This window comes from Numida meleagris, chromosome 1, assembly GCF_002078875.1.
Source record: "Numida meleagris isolate 19003 breed g44 Domestic line chromosome 1, NumMel1.0, whole genome shotgun sequence".
Taxonomy (NCBI): domain Eukaryota; kingdom Metazoa; phylum Chordata; class Aves; order Galliformes; family Numididae; genus Numida; species Numida meleagris.
In genome coordinates, this window is record NC_034409.1 from 192587718 (window position 1) to 192607189 (window position 19472).

Consider the following 19472-nt stretch of genomic DNA (forward strand, 5'->3'; position numbering starts at 1 on the left):
ACGGAGGTGAAATGGTGTTGGCTGTCCTCCTTCCATAACCAGCGAGACATGAAATGTTTAATTAAAATCATAATGTGTTGCACAATAAAAACAAACTCAATATTACGAAGCCAAACACAGACAGATTAGCAGGTATCCTCTCCGATGTCTTAGAAGCCTGTTATATCTAAACGTCTCATGGTAATACATTTATCTTTACCACCCCAGCTGCGAGGTGGAAATCATTGTTAACCCCTATTTCTGTGACTGCCAGACCAAGGCTTGTCAGAGCTAGTCTAATTGTTTTCCCCCTTCCTGTACAAGGCATCTGTGTTAAATACAAGCACTGGACCTGAGAGATGCTTCTGGAATAGGAAATCAGGCTGTGCTGCAGCACTGCCCACTGTTCAACAGCAGGTCAGCAACATGGGCAGTGGGACTGAGCACAGTCTCAGTGCCCAGAGCTGTGGTGCCCCATCCCTGGAGGTGTCTGAGGCCGTGGATGGGGCTGTGGCACCTGGGCTGTGGGAGGGGTCCCTGCCCATGGCAGGGGTTAGGACTGGATGTTCTTTAAGGGTCCTTCCAACCCAAACCATCCTATGATTCTATGATTCTGTGATGCCAGCTGGTTCCAGCACCAAAGAGCAGGCAATTTACAAGCACGGGCTTAAGGCAGTTATCTGCTGCTACCTGGCTGCTGGACCTCACAGCTCTGCTTGTGACTGAGTGCATTGAGTCTTCATGGCACGCACCCAGCTGGTCCTGGTGTACTTTGTTATCTCTAGATGTGTCATATGCAAAAAAACAGAGGCAGTATCAGAGCTAACCAATGTCCTGAAGGTCAGAGGTGTGGAATAGATCCTGCAGAAAGGGGATTGTTACACAATGGCTCTTCAGCCCTGAAAAGTGACAACAAAGCAATACAAGAAAGGTCCTTAAGATAATGAAAAGGGAACAGAAGATAAATACAGAACGTTTCTATTTGTTGCCACTGGATGCTGTGGGAGATGAAAGTACATGTATGTACAAAAAGGTGTTAGAAAATTCATGCATGATAAATTAATCAGTTTCTATTGAACGTAATAGCCAAGGTGTGGCTATTGTGTTCAGGAAACCTCTATGCTGAATACTAGCCACTGGGATACGTATCATGGCAAGGACCAAATGTAGATAACCTTCCTGAAGGCCATTAATGGCCATTCTTCAGTGCGAGATAGCAGGATAGACCGAGATAGACCTTCAGTTTCATCTAGTAGAATAGTTCTTACGGTCGTCAGTGCCAACAAGCCTTAGCCTGGGAACATCTTTACGTCAGAAAGTGGAAGTTGAATGGCAGACGGCCATAAGGAGCACAAAAGTCAGACATGGTGTGGTGGGTTCAGAGCAGCTGAGATGCCGTGGTGTGGAGTGATAGCAGGGGATGGTCTCAGAGGCAGCAGGGAGAGGAGAGAGTGGCCTGCAGCAATGCAGAAAGACACTGCAAGGAGATGGGGATAGCCATGCCTGTGAGGCTAAGACACTGGAAAGCAAATAGTTTCCTGGGCTCCATCAGAAGGGGGATGGCCAGCAGGGACAGGGAGGTGATTGTCCCTCTCTACTCTGCCCTCGTGAGGCCCCATCTGCAGTACTGCATCCAGGTCTGGGACCCCCAATACAAGAAAGACAGGGAGCTGTTGGAGAGGGTCTAGAGAATGCCCACCAAGATGAGCAGAGGGCTGGAGCACCTCTCCTATGAGGACAGGCTGAGAGAGGTGGGCTTGTTCAGCCTGGGGAAGAGAAGGCTGTGGGATGACCTCATTGCAGCCTTCCAGCACCTGAAGGGAGCCTACAAACAGGAGGGGAGTCAACTCTTTACAAGGGCAGATAATGGCAGGACAAGGGGAAATGGTTTTAAGTTGAAGGAGGAAAGATTTAGGTTGGATGTCAGGGGGAAGTTCTTTACCAAGAGAGCGGTGAGGTGCTGGAGCAGGCTGCCCAGAGAGGCTGTGGGTGCCCCGTCCCTGGAGGTGTTCAAGGCCAGGTTGGATGGGGCCCTGGGCAGCCTGGTCTAGTGCCAGATCTGGAGGTTGTAGCCCTGAGTGCAGCAGGGGCTTGGAGCTTGATGATCCTTGAGGTCCCTTCCAACCCAAGCCATTCTAGGATTCTATGGTGGGAAGACAAGCTGAGGTTAGGCAAGGGGTGTGTGCTGGAACAGCGGTGTAGGGGTGCGTGGGCATGGAGTTGCTGCCATGGATGGTTTTTCTGAATATCTCTCAGCAATGGTTTCAGCTGAGCTGAGCCTCCCAGGGTCCTTCAGGCTTGTTTTTCCTCAGGTGTCTGGAAAAGGCATAAGCTGGAATCTAAAAGGCATAAGCTGGAATCTCCTTGGACTGATACAATCTGACAACATGGTTTCTCTTCCTCTGCTTTGGGCTTATAGCCCAAGCTGCATGCACATGCTCATATTTCATGCACCCTGACATCTCTATTTTCTTGCCTTTGGGATTCTGACATCATTTACCCTACATGCCAGGCAGTTTCCAGCATGGCTAGTTCAGCCTTCTGCGCTGTGAGGATGCAAACAAACTGTGTCGAGCAAGGAGGATGCAATGATCTGGTCTGAGAACTTCAGCGTCATCCCTGGGAACAGCCCAGGAGAACACTTCTCCTCCTGGCTTACCCTGCACATGCTGAAATGATGACCCACTTCTGGCATGGATGTACAGCTTGGAGGTTCTCCCAAGGCCGTTGTGCTGAGCAGTATGGCAGCACACGTTGGCACATCGAAGGGGTCCATGGAGTCTTCCAGGGATGTCCTGGATCTGGGAATGACTGCTCAGGGTTACCCAGCACAGCTGTGGCTGAATGAGGAGCCAGACTCAGCCTTCCAGCAGCCAGTACAGAACACTCAGCACTGATCACCAGAATCAAAGGAACTCTATAATATGCCAGCTGTATGGTGTAAGATTGATTTACCTTGCACCAGATACACTCAAAATCTTGTGTTTCCCTCTGATTTGTGTCTTGAGTCACCCATGTGTGTGGAGCTGCCAGCAGTGGTCTTTGCATAGTGTGTTCTCACAGAGCTGTACTCTCTGGTTTCCTGCTTAAATCCTTTTCCCAGAAGCACAGAACGTGTATATATATAGGGAAGGATGTGAGGTGTCCATCTATTTTCCCACTGAAAAAAAAACTTTCCCAGAACCACATGTGAGGGGGAACGCAGCTGCCACTTGGCACAACATCAGTCTGTTTGCTGGAAATGTTTATGGCTTGAGCCCAAGCCAGTCCTAATCCTATTTACGGCACGGGGCAGAGGTCAGTGCTTGATATCTGAGGGACTGTGAGAAAGGATGGTGAGGAGGGGAGGGGGGGAGGTGGAGGCTTGGTCCTCCCATGAGAAGCCTGCAGAAGCTGTTCAAAACAATGCTCATTTGAGATAGGCAAAGGAATAAGGAAAGGGCTTAGTAAGATCCAGGAGAGCAGGAGCACCTTGGCTACCTGAAACCATCGTATTGGCACTGCTTTTGGCTTTACTCCTCTCTCCTGGGGAGAGATTCTTCAGAGGTGGGTGACGGACTGACAGCGAGCCCTGTGCATGCACAGATCTGAACTGAGAGGTGAGGATGCGCTGCTTGGCAGCGTGGGCAGGGCAGGAGTCTGGGGCAGGGAGAGGGATGGGATGGGGGAGGGAAAGAGATGGGATGGGGATGGGGATGAGGAGGTCAGTGTTTCTGGCTGTTCCCTGCAGTACTGGGCACGGCACAGCTGGGGCACGGCTCTCAAACCAAGAGCAAAGTGTGCTGCTGCCAAGGTTTCATGTCTCTCCAACGCAGCATTGGGTTGAAGATTGCTCCACACCATGGAGATCCGCTTGCACGGGGGGAGGAAGAAAAGCAGCACATATCCCTCATCCATCTCTGCTTCAGAAAGCTTCAGAAATGCACAGGCTGTTTGATCGTGCTTGTTTGTTCGTGTTTTCTTTGGCCACAGCGGCTGTGCTGAGCTGGGCACAACCTTCCCCCTGCCCGGACAGAGGGGCTGCAGTGCAGAAGGGATGTCCTCTCCTCCTTGGCAGGACGTCCTCTGCTTCCACTGGAGGGGAAGCTGACCACGTTGGAACCTGCAGCTCTGGGCTGTGATGCAATGTTTTTCCACATCAGCCATCTGCTGAGGCCCAAAAGTAGCTCTGGGGAGGAAAGCTCAGCGGGACCGGGGAGCAGCTGCACTGATGAGGGATCCCCCCCTTGCTTCAGGGTCCTCCTGCTTGGGCTGCAGTAAGCATATGGGAGCAGGATTCAGGTGAAGGGCAGCTGTTAGGGGTAGAGTTATATGAGTTCTTGGATCGGGATCGGGATGTGGAGAATGGTTTTGCTGCTGACATCATCTGCACGATCCCATGTGAACGTCACCTCTTTGTGCTTGGGGGTCTGAACATCGCTGAAGGGGAAAAGAAGATCCCCCCTTCTGCTCAGCACCTCATTGCGGTGCCTGGTGGTAACACATGAACAGGACCACACCTGAGCAGAAGTGCAGCAGCCACTTGAGATATCTCAGGCATTTCAGTGCAGGGCTCCTGAGCAACTTCCAAGCTGCAGAAACCCTGCTGGCTCCAGCCCTGTGCTGCGTGCCCTGCAGGAAAGCACTGTGCAGCAGCTGTGATTAACCCCCCCAGCCCTTCCCAGGTTCTGTTGTACAACTGCATTTCTCTGTTTAGTGCTCGCCTTCTTGTTGCTCAGACATTTTCCCAAACGATTGTTCTGTTTCAGTGAGTTTGCACCCACGGTGACAGCTCCGTTCACCTGGGGGCACGGTCAGTGGGCACGGTGGGATGGGCTGGGCTTGGACGTGGGGATCGTGGAGGGCTTTTCCAGCCCTAAGGATTCTGTGATCCCAGGATTCCATGATTCTATGATTCTGGGACCCAGTGAAAGTCACGATGCCTGTGTCTGTGAAATGCAGAGGTGTGTGCAAGGGAAATCTTCATTCAGCGCTGCTGAGAGAAGCCGGCACTCTGCAGGGGCCCTGCAGTCTCCAACTGTATTCTCCATTCCAGCCCACCCCATTTTAACTTCCCCACCCTCTGAACAAGACTCAGCACAGAGCCTGGGAGGAACTGCAGGGGCACCCAGCGCCTTTCACCCCCTCCTTCTGCAGGGAACAAGGAGTTAAAGCCCACAAAGCTCTTTCAGGCCCGTGCTCCAGAGGCCGAACCATCTGGACTTTTTGGCAGAAAAAAAAATAGTGCCTTTAATTGAAATCACCACAAAAGCGCTGGGGGAAGCGGAGTTGTGTCAGCCAATTTCCTGTGCTGCCGTGAGTGGCACAGGGTGAGCTCCTCAGCCACAGGCTCCCCATCCTGCAGCGGTGACTGAGCGCCTGCATGGGCAAACATTGACATATTTAATGGCTGGCTGGCCACGGCGGGTAAATAATTCAATGAGGGGATTCGGAAAATGCAGAAGGGACAGGGAGTTCTGTGCAAAGATAGCAAGCCCTCTGCTTTTAGTGTGCGGGGTGGAAAATCAAACAAGCCGAGAGAAATCTGCAAACACCGCGGAGCCCTCGATCTCCTTTTCCTATTTAAAGTGAAGCTGGTGGACAGAGGTGACTCAGAGAGGCAGAGAGGTGAACGTGGGTCAGCACGACCTGCGGATGATTTGGTGACATGCAGGCTGGAGCAGCACTGTGTACAGCACGTCCCAAACCCCCACCAGCAGAATGAAACTCTCTGAGGGCTGCAAACAAGGACTGGGACGCAGCGAGTTCGCCCTGCTCAGAAGGAGCATGGAGGCAAAGCTGAGGAACTTGCTGCTCTGGGCATCACCTCTGCGTCATCCCAGAGAGCAGTGCCTGCTCCAGGCACCCAGTGCGTGTGCTGTGAGTGGCAGACAGGAGAACAGCTCACAGAGCTCCTCATGCAGCGCTGCTCCAGTGGGAATGGCCAGTGGGCATGGTGGGGGTGGGCTGGGCTGCGCTTGGTCATTTAGATGTCTTTTCCAGCCGTAATGATTCTATGAGCTGTAGAGACCTTTCAATTGCCAAAGCAGCATGGAAAGCACCTGCAGCCATTTAGGACAGTGAAACTCAAAGACATAAAGGAAAAATCAGTGTGGGAGGAAAGGTTTGTTCCATGTACCAGCATCATCCTGACTAGGAAAGCAGTTTTTGCCTTCCCATGTGTCTCCAGTAGGGAGGGAGATGTCTCCTGCTGGTAGGTGTGAGCTGCTCTTTTCTTGCTAGAGGTGACAGAGGAGGGCTCAGGCCCCTGTGCTCCTAAGGGAAACCTTCACAGAGTGCATGAAACGGGGCACAGTGACTCCAAGCACTTGCTGGGTGCAGGAGCAGACATCACCTGCTCTGCAGGAGTGTTTCCTTCTCAGAAAGAAAAAGAGGAATGGTGCAAATCAATTAAGACATGGGGTCTCCAGTTTGTCTGGTCCCATCTCAGTCAAGATGGATGAGAGTAACGGCCTTAAGTTGCACCAGAGGAGGGTCAGGTTGGACAGTAGGGAAAATTCCTTCTCCAAAGAGCAGCTGGGCACTGGCACAGCCTGCCCAGGGAGTGGGGGGGGTCACCATCCCTGGGGGCATTCCAGAGCCGTGGGGATGTGGCACTGAGGGACGTGGTCAGTGGGCATGGTGGGGTGGGCTGCGGTTGGGCTGGTGACCCTGGAGGGCTCTTCCAACCTTAACGATTCTGTGATTCGATGATTCTATGAATCGTGGTGCACGCACACCTCAGCAGTTTCACATTTGCCATTGCAAGCTGTAGGCAGATCCAAATTCCAAAACATCATTCAGAAAAAGTGAAAAGGACTTTGGGTTTTGATCTCATCGATGCTTTTCATATTCTCAAGGCTGAAATAGTTTTACTCTGGTAAGGTCAAATGCGTTGATTGGCCTTTGTCCATCTGCTGTCACGCCTGTGCTACGGGCAGCCCCATAGACGAGCAGCAGGGCCTCTGCCCTGTGCTAAGTGCCCGCATCCCAGCGTTTTGCTGAGGGGAAGGTGCACCTGGACAGGCTGGTTGATGTGGTCTCCCAGGAAGCAGAGCAGCAGTCGGGCTTCCACTGTGATTTTAGGAAGATGTCACCGCTGGGAGCGGAGCCGGGAGGCAGGGAAGTAACAGCATTACCCTGCCAAACTGTTATCGCTTTCCAAAATAAATTACTGTGACTTCACCAAGCTGATGGAAATTCAGTCTGGCGGTTGAGAGGCGTTATCAGATGGCTGCTGTTAAAAGGGAGCAGGATAAGAGCCGAGTGGGTCTGATAATTGAAAGATGAGTTACTGCTGTCGAGTGAAGTCATGATCTCATTGCTGCTAACAAAATTACTTTTTTTTTTTCTAACTCATTAGGATGGACGTCTGATGATTAAAGACACTTGTTGCCGGGCAATAGTTTCTGGCGCTGCAGCCCAGAGTCAGTAATGCAGTGCCCTGCGATAGAAGCAGAAATGAATGCCCATCAGCAGCCCTAGATCATCGAAGCCATGATGCTACAGTTCTGTGCTGCCTGTCCCGTGCTAATCACAGAAATCGTAGACAATCAGGTCAAAGGAGACTTGAAGAGGTCATCTGGTCCATCCCTCACTCTGAGGTGGGATGAACTCCCTCCCTGTGCAAGAACCTGACGCGATGAAATGGCCAAACTCAAGCAAGGTGCCACAAGGAGGAGGAGGAGCGGCTCCAGGCATGGGCTGGCCTTGTCCCCTCACAACCAGGGACACTGGCAGACACGACGCCTCACGTCCCTCCCACAGCTGGAGATTAGGATTATTCCGCAAACCCTGGAGCCTGCCCAGCACAGCCCAGTACTGATTCATGAACTGGAGCTTCTTGAGAGATACCAATGGGCCAGAAGCAGACACACAACTTAGGGAGCTCTCAGGCACCTCCCATGGGTCACACTCATAGGGTGAGATCTAAGATGAAGGGTTCCCTATGGAGGATGTGGTTTCAATGAGGGGGGTTTATTTTGGAGTTTATTGCCTGAAACTGCAGAGCAGCTCAGCCCACCACCCTCCCATAGAGGAGAGATGCTCCAGAGATTGCATTGGCTCATCAACTTTGACTATCATAGGAGCCCACACGTAGTCCCAAATTTGGGTCACCAAATGTAGAAGAAACTCAGACTTCATTAAGAGAAGGTGGATTTCTAGCATTTTTCTGAAAAGCTGTATCCTCTTCTAGGTGTCCCCACGTTGCATACTTAAAATGTCCAACTCATTTTGGCCTCAGCCGTGACCTGCTTCATGCTCAAGGCTGAGACTGATGTGTGAAATCTGTATGCATGGAGCTAAAAGCTGCTCTGCATGGTGACTTGCAAATACGTGGATATGGAGGCGTAAACAGAGGATTTTGTGGTTTAAAACCAGGTCAGAAGGGGAGCTCACGTCCAGTTCCAAAGAAAATACAAACTGCTTCCCAGTGAGCATGTCACCCTTCTTAGCATCACTCCATCTGTGTTGATTTACTACAAAATCCCCAGCACTAAACAGAGACTCATGACTGTGAAACCCCATGATACATAAATAGAAGAGCTGAATGGTTGCTATAAAAGTAAAAACAATCTCCCAAACATCTCAGTGGTGTGCACCAGTGTATCCCAGGATGGACCTGGGTTGTTTATGGTCTGTAACTCCATCAGCACCGTCAGGGCAGAGCAATGAGGCTGTGCTGGTGAGCAAGCTGCACTGCTGCACAGCGTCCTCCCTCTTTCCTGGAAGGAAACCTCTGTGGAATTCGTTGATCCAACATCATCGGAAACCACTGCAAGGGAGGTGTGTGGTTAGCTCTTCCGGTAGGAAATTTGCACCAATTAAAAAGTGAGATGGGAAAAAAATACAAATGGTGATCAGAGTAAGAAGCAAGCGAGGCAGCGAGTGGACATGGTTTATTTTCACATCCTTTTATAGGAGCATCAGAGCTACTGCACTGACCCGGCCACAGTGCTGCTGCTGTGCAGCCGACAATTTGCACTTTTTGCTGGCCAGAGAGGATTTGGTGAACTTGCAAACAGAACACAGAGGTACAGGGCTGAGCGAGTGCAGGAGAGAAACAGGGACCGACAGCTGGAAAGCAGCTGTAGAAAACTTGGAGTGCACATTATTACTTTCGGTGCCGCTAACGGAAAGTCAAACACTGGAAAGCAAACAGCGAATGTTAGGAAGGCGCGTGGTGTTGCCAGTTATTGCAGGAAGGCTGCGCATGGCTGTGACTCAGAGGGGGTGGGGAGCAGTGGGTCTGGGGGCTGCTGCTCTGCCAGTGCATGCCTCAGGGCAGCGTTCAGGGCCTGCTTTGCAGGGGGTTGGACTCGATGATCTCTAGAGGTCCCTTCCAGCCCCTACGTTTCTGTGGTTCTGTGATTCTGTTTCTGTTTCGCAGCCTCAAGGTGCCCGGACACGTTACTCCAGAAAGCGGGTGAGATGGTTTTAAACTAAAAGCAGACACAGAAATAAAAACGAAGCAACGTCACAGTAGCATCATGCAGAGTGTGAGCAAAAGGCCACTTCTAGGAGGGCTGGGGGGTCCCACTGGGAGGGCAAACTGCTGGATGGATGGCAATGGAGAGGAGCAGGCTGCTGGGGGCTGTGGCTCAGAGCCCCAGTGCCACCCAGCACCGCTGTCTGCAAGGAACGGAGCGCTCCCAGAGGAGCCCCGGTGTGGATTCTGCCTGTGGGGAAGTGGTTAAATCTGCCACCAGAGCTGTCAGCAGTTGACAGGCATCAGTTGCACTGAGCCCAAAGCGGCCCAGGGAACCGCTTTGCACTCACAGGCTGCAGACAGCAGCCTTCCTCTCCGCCCCAGCACCCGCAGTCTGAGTCAGTCCTGAGGGCTCAGGACCCCATGGGAAGGGCCCCAGCACCCAACCTCTTGCAGGTCAAAGCAGCTTGGGAATCTCAGCAGGAGGATGGAAACACCCTGTACACAGCTCACAGTCTGTCTGGGTGATGGCCCTGTGGGGATACTGCTGATGAAGGCTTGCTCCTCTGTCACCCGAACCCTGGCCCTGGGGGTTGCAGCCAGCCCAGACACTGTGCAGCTCCTTGATCCTCCCCTGCACACGGGGCTGGGACTGCTGACCAAGAGCACAGCACAAAGTGACACAAGGAAAGGTGACAATCTGCGGATCTCATGGCCACCTGAGGGCTCTGTCCCACATTAGTTCTCTTGTTAGCAGAGGTTGGAGTTAAAAGTGGACAAAACCACTGAAAATGCTCTTGTCTGACAATGGAAAGGGCCGGGATCTTCTAGAAGTCTGAAACCTGATGCACAGCTTCAGCAAGCCACCGCTCAGTGGAGAAATGCAGATTTCCATCAGCTGTGCTCCTGGCACCACATGGACACACACATTCCCTCTCTTCAGACATCTGCTTTACAAACCCTGGGGAAAATTACAGGAGAGATTTCTGACAGCTTCCCACATTCACATTTCCCTGCAGCCGCCTTCATTTCTGCTCTGAGGTTGCTTCTCCTGCTGAGAGCAGCGTCTGAGTGATGTGGCCCTTTGCACCTTGCTCAGGAGCAGTGTTTGCTGCTTCTGCTGCTCAGCATCACGCAGGCAGTGGAGGAGACAGAGCACTTCCTTCGGCCAATGAAGAAGAAAAATCTGAGTACAGTTTTCCCATAACTCTCACATTTGCAAAAAAAATTTGCCCAGGCACCTAACTGCCTTTCACCTCCATGATCCTTGCCCTGTGCGTTCTCCATAGCAGCTCTCAGAACGTCTGGGGGAAGCTCCATTCCTGACCTCGCAGTTCCTTGCACAGCTGCACACCCTCCTGCCCTGTGCCTGTGCTGAAATCAGTGCTCAACTCTGCTCCATCCCTCAGAGCATCAGTGCTGCCCATCCTGCCCTGCACGGTGCTGGTGTCTCTTTCTCCTCCTCTTCACTCTGCTCCCTCTTTCTGGAGCCCTCATCTCCTGGGATGAGCTGCTGCTCCCCAGGGTGAGTGCACAAATGCAATGGGGGAACAGTTGGGGGCACGTCAGCAGCTCCAGCCTTGGGGTGCAGCCATCCCTGGATTCCATCCCGCTGCAGTGATGCCCCATCTGGGATGCTGAGCACGTGTGAGCAGAGCTGCAAGAGGGCTGGGAGCAATGATGCAGCATTTGGCAAAGCTCTTCTGGAACTGCCCCAGGTCAGGCTTTGCACTTGCTGACATGTGAGATGGCCCAGAGGAGGAGAGCAGCCCACGAGGAGGCATTGATTTGGAGGCAGAAGGAAATAGAGAAGATACTTGGCTGTGATTGGCAGGCAGGATGAAGTCACGGGGATTTGGAGGTTTATTTTACACAACCAAAGGGGGTTTGGCAGCGGGTGGATTGCCCTGGGATGGGGTGGGGGCTCCTCCAGTGGAAGGGGCAGCTCAGCCAGCTTGGGTGTGAAGCGTGTCACTAACATATCACGAAGGAAAGGTGGGAATGTAGCTGCAGAAAGCACCATGTCACAGGGTGTGTTGGAGAGCATTGCATGCATACTGCACCCCATGCCAACCTACCTTCACTGAACTATAGCCTGGGAGTGGAGAGGAGTTTCCATGGTGCTCCCAAAAAGTTATAGGCAGAGCAGATGATCACCTGAGGCAGCAAACAGCGTGTGCTCCCCTCGCAGACCCTGCAAGGAGATGGGGCTCAGCTCCCTGGCTTTGTGTCCTCGGCCATTAGATCCTGTCTGTTCTTCTTAACAGCTAAGCTGTGAATTGTGTGACTCATATAATGAACACTGCAGAGTCTCATGTGATCATATAGCCCCGGGAACCAGGAGTTCTATGCAATTGGTGGATGTAGGGATGCTTGTAATTAAAAGCACAAGTCTGGCAACAGTGTTTGTACTTCATCAGAGCCTGAATCTGCCATCAGAGTGATTCCCTTGGCTGCTCCCAGCAGCCTTCTCCCCCACCTGCAGGGAGGAGAGCACCGCTGTGCACCCCAGCTCTGCCCTCCTGCAGACTGGCTGAGAAGTGGGGCTTCCAAAAACAGGAGGTGGAATGAAGTGGATTGCAATCACCCATCCCTCCACGGGGAGGAAAAGAGCTGTGTTGCAAAAGGGGTGACAGGTTTCTCCCGGAGTGTTTTCCCTCCAGGATAAGGCATTGCCTGTGAGCAACCCACCTGGAGAGGGAAGGAAGGAGCCCTCCCCAGCACCAGGTGTGCTGCTGGGCCCCATTCTGGCAGAGCAGATGAGGACCTGCCTGCTCCTCCAGCTGTACACCAGCAGATCCAGCACCAGGTGACAGGCATTGGCCACGAGCGTGGGACCAGGGGCAGCAGGTGCCTTCTGGATCCGTGGGTGACAGGCAGGGTGGTGAGCTCAACGTAGAGCACTAGGACAGCACTGAGCTGGGAGATGCACGTGCAGAAGGCTTTGGCTCGTGCCTCCTGGGAGATGATGCTCAGGATGGCCCTGATGATCATGGTGTAGGACAGGGGGGTGCTCAGGGAGCACCATGGCCATCAGCCCATACAGAATGCTCACCTGGACATCCCTGCACAACAGCCTCGGCATGTCCTGGTGCAGGCAGGAGTGGGATTGCACTGGGGACCAGCAGAAGGGCATCTTCCTGATGAGAACAGCAATGGGGAGCACGGTGCAGATGCCCTGCATGAAAATTGCCCTCCCGGTCTTCATTATCAGGGGACTGGTCAGCACAGACCATAGTGCAAAGGGCGGCAGATAGCAATGAAGCGGTCAGAGGCCATGGCCACCAGGACCCTGGGCTCTACGGTGGAGAAGATGTGGATGGAGTACACCTGGACAACACATTCCTCAAAACGGATGGAGGTGGACTTAAACCAGAAAGCGGCCAACATGGTGGGCAGGGTGGAGAGAGACATGCCCAGGTCTGCCATGGACAGCATGGAGAGGAAATAGCACATGGGTGTATGGAGGCTGTGGTCAGTCTTACCATCCAGAGTAAGGTGCTGTTCCCCAGGAGCATGAGGAGGTAGAGGCAGCAAAGAGGCAATGCCATCCAGTGGCTGCTCGGTGGCACACCAGGAATCCCAGTGAGGGTGAAAGGCAGGGAACTGGGCTTGGTGCTGTTGGAAGCCAACACCTCACACACTGAGGGTCCAGGGGTCAGGAAATAACAGCATCCTGGAGTGACAGCCCTGCTGTGAGACAGCCCACACACCCCACTGCAACAGTGTGGGGAGGACCAGCTCCTGGGAGCCAAGAAACTGTTGCCCTTATGCACATCATAGAATCAGAATGGTTTGAGTTGGAAGGAGCCTTTAGAGGTCATCTAGTCTAACTCCCCTGTAACGAACAGGGACACCCACAGCTCCATCAGGTGCTCAGAGTTCCCTCCAGCCTGACCTCCAGGGAGGGGACACCCACCACCTCTCTGGGCAACCTCTGCCAGTGCATCACCACCCTCATCATAAAAAACTTTTTTCTTATACCCAATCTAAATCTCCCCTCTTTTAGTTTGAAATCATTTCCTCTTGACATCCATCGTGTCAGTCAAGGAAAATCCACAGGGCCATCCCTGGGATCACAGTCTGGGCTGTGCATAGCAGCAGACAACAAAGAAAGAGCAATGTGGCATTTAACACGACTCCCTTGGTTGTAGCCCCAGCCTTCACGTACCTCAGGCTTCAGAGGTTGGGTGCTCAGCCCTCTGAGAGGAGCCTGAAAGCTGCTCAGCAGTGCAGGCAGAGCAGGAGCCTGGGGCAGGAAGAGGGGTGGGATGGGGATGGTGATGGGGATGGGGATGGGGGTGGGGTGGGGATGGGGATGGGGATGAGATGGAATGGGGTTGCGGATGGGATGGCAATGGGGATGGTGATGGGGATGGGAATGGGAATGGGAATGGGAATGGGAATGGGGATGGGGATGGGGATGGGATGAGATTGGATATGACAGGATGGGGTGGGATGAGATGGGATGAGATGGGATGGGATGGGATGGGATGGGATGGGAGGGATGGGGTTGGGGTTCGGGATGGAATGAGGTTAGGGATGGGGATGGGGATGGGGGTGGGGGTGGGGAAGTCAGTGTGTCTGGCTGCTCCCTGCAGTGGTGGGCACGGGGCAGCAGGGGCACAACTCTGCAGCCCTAGCCATACAGTCCCTGTAAGGCAGAAAAGGGGCATCGAGTGGGAGGGAATCTTAGAATCATGAAATCCTTAGATGGGAAAAGACCTCTAGGATCCCCAAGCCCACCCCAGCCCCCACCATGCCCACTGACCGTGTCCCTCAGTGCCACATCCCCACAGCTCTGTGCACCTCCAGGAATGGTGACCACCCCACCTCCCTGGGCAGCCTGTGCCAGTGCCTGGCTGCTCTTTGGAGAAGAAATGTTCCTAATATCCAGGGAGATGAGGGCAGAGAAGGATCACTGTGTGCCCTGAACCCAGTGCAGCACAGCCACGAGAGGTAACGCCTCGCTCTCAGATGAGCAGGATTGTATCCGTATTGATTTCTTCTCTTCTTTGTTTAAGCATGGCAAAATGTATAACGTTTTAGGGACCTTTATCAGCAAAACCTGCAGGACGTTTAACCAAACTAACCCTGATGGAAGGAAAATGGATTTGTGCTTTACAGCCGGCAAAAAAGGTTAAATGGAAAGGAAGAAATTCAGAGGCTCAGCTATGGCCGAGAGCCTGAAGTGATGCTTTATCCGCCCGAGGCCGTAATAAAACCTTATGGCAAACACTGCAGAAGGAGACAGTAAACACTGCATCTCTGCTTGGTGCTATCGGCAACCTGCAAGCAGCTCTGCCCAGCACGGTGCTGGTCCCTCCACCAGACACTCAGACACCCCCTGGGGAGGGGAGGAAGACACAAGGATGAGCATCAGCGCTGACTGCCCATGGGAGGAGGGAGGAAAGCTCCCCGAAACTGAACCGAGCAGTGTGGGGAGGGAGACTGGCGCAGTGAAGGGGCTGGGAGCGTAAAGGACCTAAAGCCAAGGATGTGAAGATCCCTCTCGGCTTCCAACGGGGGCAAAGCCATTGTAAAAATGGATTACATGCCCTATTGACATTGCACTTGAGGAAAATTCGTAATGAATTTGTACTTGCTGACCAAGGTCGAATTTTAGGCTGGCTTTTTATATTAAGCCCATCTGACTATTCTGAATCATAATTATTGCTCAGCAAAATAATTACTCAGCAAGTAAAGCAAAGTCTTTGCACTTCTCTAATATGCTGGCTTTCTGCTTCTACCAGAAACCTGTGTAACTCCTTGCTTTGCCTCAGCCCTCCAACCCATTGCCACTGCCCTCCTCCAGGCACCACCCGCAGTGCCCCAAGCTCAGCAGAGGATGGGGAGGGCTCTGGGAGCACTGCAGCTGCTGCGTGCTCTGGTTGTATTCCTTCCCTGCAGACCCAGCCCCGTGGGTGCCCCCACCAGTCCCACCTGGCTGCTCTGTAGGGGCTGTAAGCACCACGGCTCTATCCAGGTAACGCAATGGATGGGTCTCCCCCATGAAGGGGGAGGAACGATGCTGGGTCTGCAGTGACACTTGGCATGGATCAGAACTGGGATGCTGGTTACTGGGAAAAGTATCATAGAATGGTTTGTGTTAGAAGGGTCCTCAAAGCACCCCCAGCCCAGCCCTGCCATGGAAAGGGACACCTCCCATGTACAGATGCACAGAGCCCCATCCAGCCTGGCCTTCAGGGATCAGGTGAAGGGAAGAGAAGTGCTAAAGAGGCATGCTGAAGGCAGAATCACACCGACCAGTTTTCCAAGGGTGTTTGGCCACTGAATCATGAAATGATATAACTGTAAAATCATGGAGTCATAGCATCATGAAGGCTGAGAAAGACAGGATCCCCAAGCCCAACCCCAGCCCACCCCCACCATGCCCACTGACCATGTCCCTCAGTGTCATATCCCCATGGTTCTGGAACTCCCCCAGGGATGGTGATCCCCCCACTCCCTGGGCAACCTGTGCCAGTGCCCAGCTGCTCTCTGGGAGAAGGAATTTTTCCTAATATCTAACCTGAATACTCACTTTCTGATGCAGTGCAGAATAGCTTCAGTCCCTCAGCTTGGGGCACAAGTTGCACCATCCGAGCTGTCCTGAGTAGTCTGTGTCTGCAGGCACAGGGGGCTTAGCAAAAAGCAGAGCTCTCTGAGGCTCATCTGCTGGTTGTGATATGGGGTCAGAACCAGGGATTTTAGAAAAATGGGAGCCAGAGTGTGGTGAAAGGAAGGGGAATTGGTTCCCTCTTTTTCCATAGGGGAGCACACAGCCGTCTACCAGTACACTGAGAAACAAATAAAGTGTTCTTCTCAATGCTCATCTCGGTGCATTCAGCAAAGTGACCCCTGCCCCCACCAGCAAAAATGACTTCAAGTAAAGAAAGCACCATTCTGTCTGCGTTTGGGATTCCCTACTGGTTTCGAATGAGCTTCTTCAGCTCCAGTGAGCAGTCCTGGGCCAGGGTGGGATGGAGCAGCAGCTCAGATCATTGTGGAGAGCAGAGCACAGCCAGGTGGAAGCACTCCCTGCTCCATGCACATCAATGAGCACACTGGTCCTCAGGGCTTGAGCATCAGACTTATCCCACACTGGCAAATAATGGAGCTGGTCAGTGCTCCAGCAGCCTGCACGCTCCCTCAGCCAGCTCCTGGTGCTGTCAGTTAGCCCTGGTAACTGATGGTTCCCTTCAGTCTCAAGGTGAAGTCCCCAAAGGGCTCCCAGAAAAGATGGATCAAACCGAAATCTCCAGCCAGCCAATAGGATCACCATCTTATTATATCGTATCATAACCCTGAACTTTATTTTGAGCAGCTTGTCTTTTATTTTCTGGACTCTCTGGTTAGTTTCCCACGCAGATGATGGTGGTGGTGTGCAGCTCCCCGTGTCCGCGCTGTGTGCATCCTGTTGCTGTCTGTAGGACCACGGTGCCATGGACCGGGGCTGTGTGGTTCCCTTTGCTCATGGCCCTGCACAGACTGGGACACTGCTGCCTGGTGGGGACTGTGGTGTGGCTGTGCCCCTGTCTGGGCTGTGGCTGTCAAGGACAGGAGAATCAACAGGCTCAGCACCACCTCCCACCCCCACGGACAGACCCTGTGCACCGACTGGGTCTCCCCCATCTCCATGCCCACGCTGTGCATCCCACAGTCCTGTGACAGCTCCAGCAAGCACACCGAGTCCTGAAGGGATTCAAGAGCTGATTGAGGGAGGGTGGCTGCAGAACAGAGAATGGCTGAGTGGCCTCATGCTTCATCCTGGGAGAGGGACCTGCAGAGTGTGAGTGGTGCAGGTCTACAAACCACCCCTAAGCTGGGGGCTGCATAGGGTTGTGGGTTTGCCCTGCCTTGTCCAGAGTAGGAGTCAGAGGCCACCAAATGGAGTTGGTGGCCTCTTAGCAAGGTGGCTGACAGATTAGAGGAGCTCCTTCCTGAAAGTTGATGTAGGTCTGAATTATTTACATTGAGTTCAAAGGGAGAGAGCCTTCAAAGAGGGATCGCTGAGGGCTGCCTGAAACAGAGAACCCCCCCTGCAATGAAAACAGCGGGAGGCTGGAGGAGTGCTAAGGATCTGATCAGCCACTTCCCCAGTCCTGTATCATCTGGAGTCATTACTGCAGTGGTTAAGCAGCATTACCCCTTGTACTGAGCCTTGGGGTACTGCAGTGGTGTCATAGTGTGGAGCTGTGTGCAGAGGCAAAGTCACCTCCAGCAGCTGGGTTGTCCCAGCACGGAGCAGTGCCTGGGGGACTGGTGGGATGTCCCACAGAGCAGAGCAACCTGAGGATGCCCTGTGTAACCAAGACTGCAGGACACCTCTCTGTGCCACGGCTGTGCCTGGGAAGTGTGGGTCTAACGGTGCCTCTGGAACTTGTTGGGTTTTGCTCTCCAGGATTTCCTCCATCGTCAACACACGACCTCCTCCTGCAATCCGCTTTTATCCGCAGTTCCCTCTGCCATCTGCGGCGCTGCACTCGTGAATGTCAGGATTTGTCCCGGAGCTGTCTCTGAGCAGCAGGAGCCTGAGCTCAGGCACCGAGTTGCTGCAACGTAACAAGCTGTGGATGTCAGATGGGCACGGTCGTTCCTCAGGGATGACCTCTCAGACACGATGTGGCTCAGCTCACAGCGAGCAAAGCCAGCACTGAGCAGAAGTTCCCTGTGATTTCTGGGGGATGGAGCAGGCTCTCCAACATCTTCACAGCTCTGAGAAAGGCTCTGACTTCTTTGCTCATCGGGAAGAACCTTCAGGGAGGAAGGGAGCTGTTTCCAGATGGCATTTTGTGAATAGATTTCAGTTTAAGGTTTCCTTACTGGTGGCATAACACACCTTGTGCCCTAGTGCACATCACAGGGATGGGATGTGTCCAAATTCCCAAGCTGTACTATGAACACAAAAACTGCAAAACTCAGAGCAATCAGGAACATGCTTACTTTGGACTTGGCCAGGCGTTTTTTTTACCCTTACCTACACAGTACCCTGCAACTTTAATTTGCAGTCCTTTGTCCTTTCCTGAGACTTCTGTGTTGGGTAAGATAATGTTTGCTCTCCATGGGACAAAGCCATTTGCTGCCACTTCTTTCATCCTCGAACACCATCTCTTTGTGTCTGCCCTTCAGGAGTGCAGATGTTTGCTGTGAATATTATTGCAGGTGGGAACAGAGCATCTTGCTCAATGGTTGTACTGGGAACATGAAATATAGAGGTATTTTTCCTTTCTTGCAAGAGTCAGTGAGAATATTTCCACTTTCTTGAGTGAGGTAGGGCTGAATCTATGGAATCATAGAATCACAGAATCATCTGAGCCGGAAGGGACCCCTAAAGGCCATCTGGTTCCACTCCCCACAATGCACAGGGACACCCACAGCTCCATCACAGCCCCATTAGCCTGACCCTGGGTGTCTCCAGGGATGGGGCATCACCACCTCTGGGCAACCTATGGCAGTGCCTCACCACCCTTAATGACTTCAAGGCCGCATTTCTCCCCCGACATCTTTCCTAGAATGGGAAATTCTCACCTCTGCTCCATCTGTTTCACTGTGAGCCACTTCATCCTTTATGCAGTATAACAGGTCTGGAGTGCGTATGTTTCTTCTTGGCCATGTTGTCCATGACTCTGCCTTTGTCTTCAGGGTGTATTGTGCTGGACATATTCTGCTTGAAATAGATCACAGCACTTGTTTCACTCATCCCTTCTTCATCCAATCCCTATTTCTCATGGAGATACCTATGCTCCTGCTCCTCGTGCTGGGTGGCTTTGTGGCAAACCAGATCCTCCTGCAACACAACTCAATTTTAACTGCTTGAACAATGACAACAGGGGGCTGGTGTTTGTTCCTTCTCTCAGAAGATAAAGTTGCTCCAAGTCCCACGATGGATGCTTAGAACACTGCAAAGAGGCTAAGCTGCAAAAAATGGGAGATTTTTATTTTTAAAATTCATGTACACTATCTTCAGATCATTAATTTGATCCACTGTGACATGTACTCGTAAATGCAGAGCACTTCCACAGGGGCCTGTCTGTACCCTGGACCCCTTCAGAGGTTTCAGAGTGCATCTGTGAGAGCACAG

General features: G+C 52.7%; 1 protein-coding gene and 1 long non-coding RNA gene across 2 annotated transcripts; one reads left to right on the forward strand and one right to left on the reverse strand.

Moving 5' to 3' along the window:
- LOC110392106 lies at positions 3312-8545 on the forward strand. Its single transcript, XR_002434220.1, has 2 exons — positions 3312-3578; positions 7322-8545. It is a non-coding gene; the product is annotated as an uncharacterized LOC110392106 (long non-coding RNA).
- Positions 11805-18894, reverse strand: LOC110404837 (olfactory receptor 51H1-like). Its single transcript, XM_021409612.1, is given in 5 exon segments — positions 11805-11867; positions 12414-12622; positions 12625-12873; positions 12876-13031; positions 18855-18894. Coding segments are annotated over 5 exon segments (717 nt in total).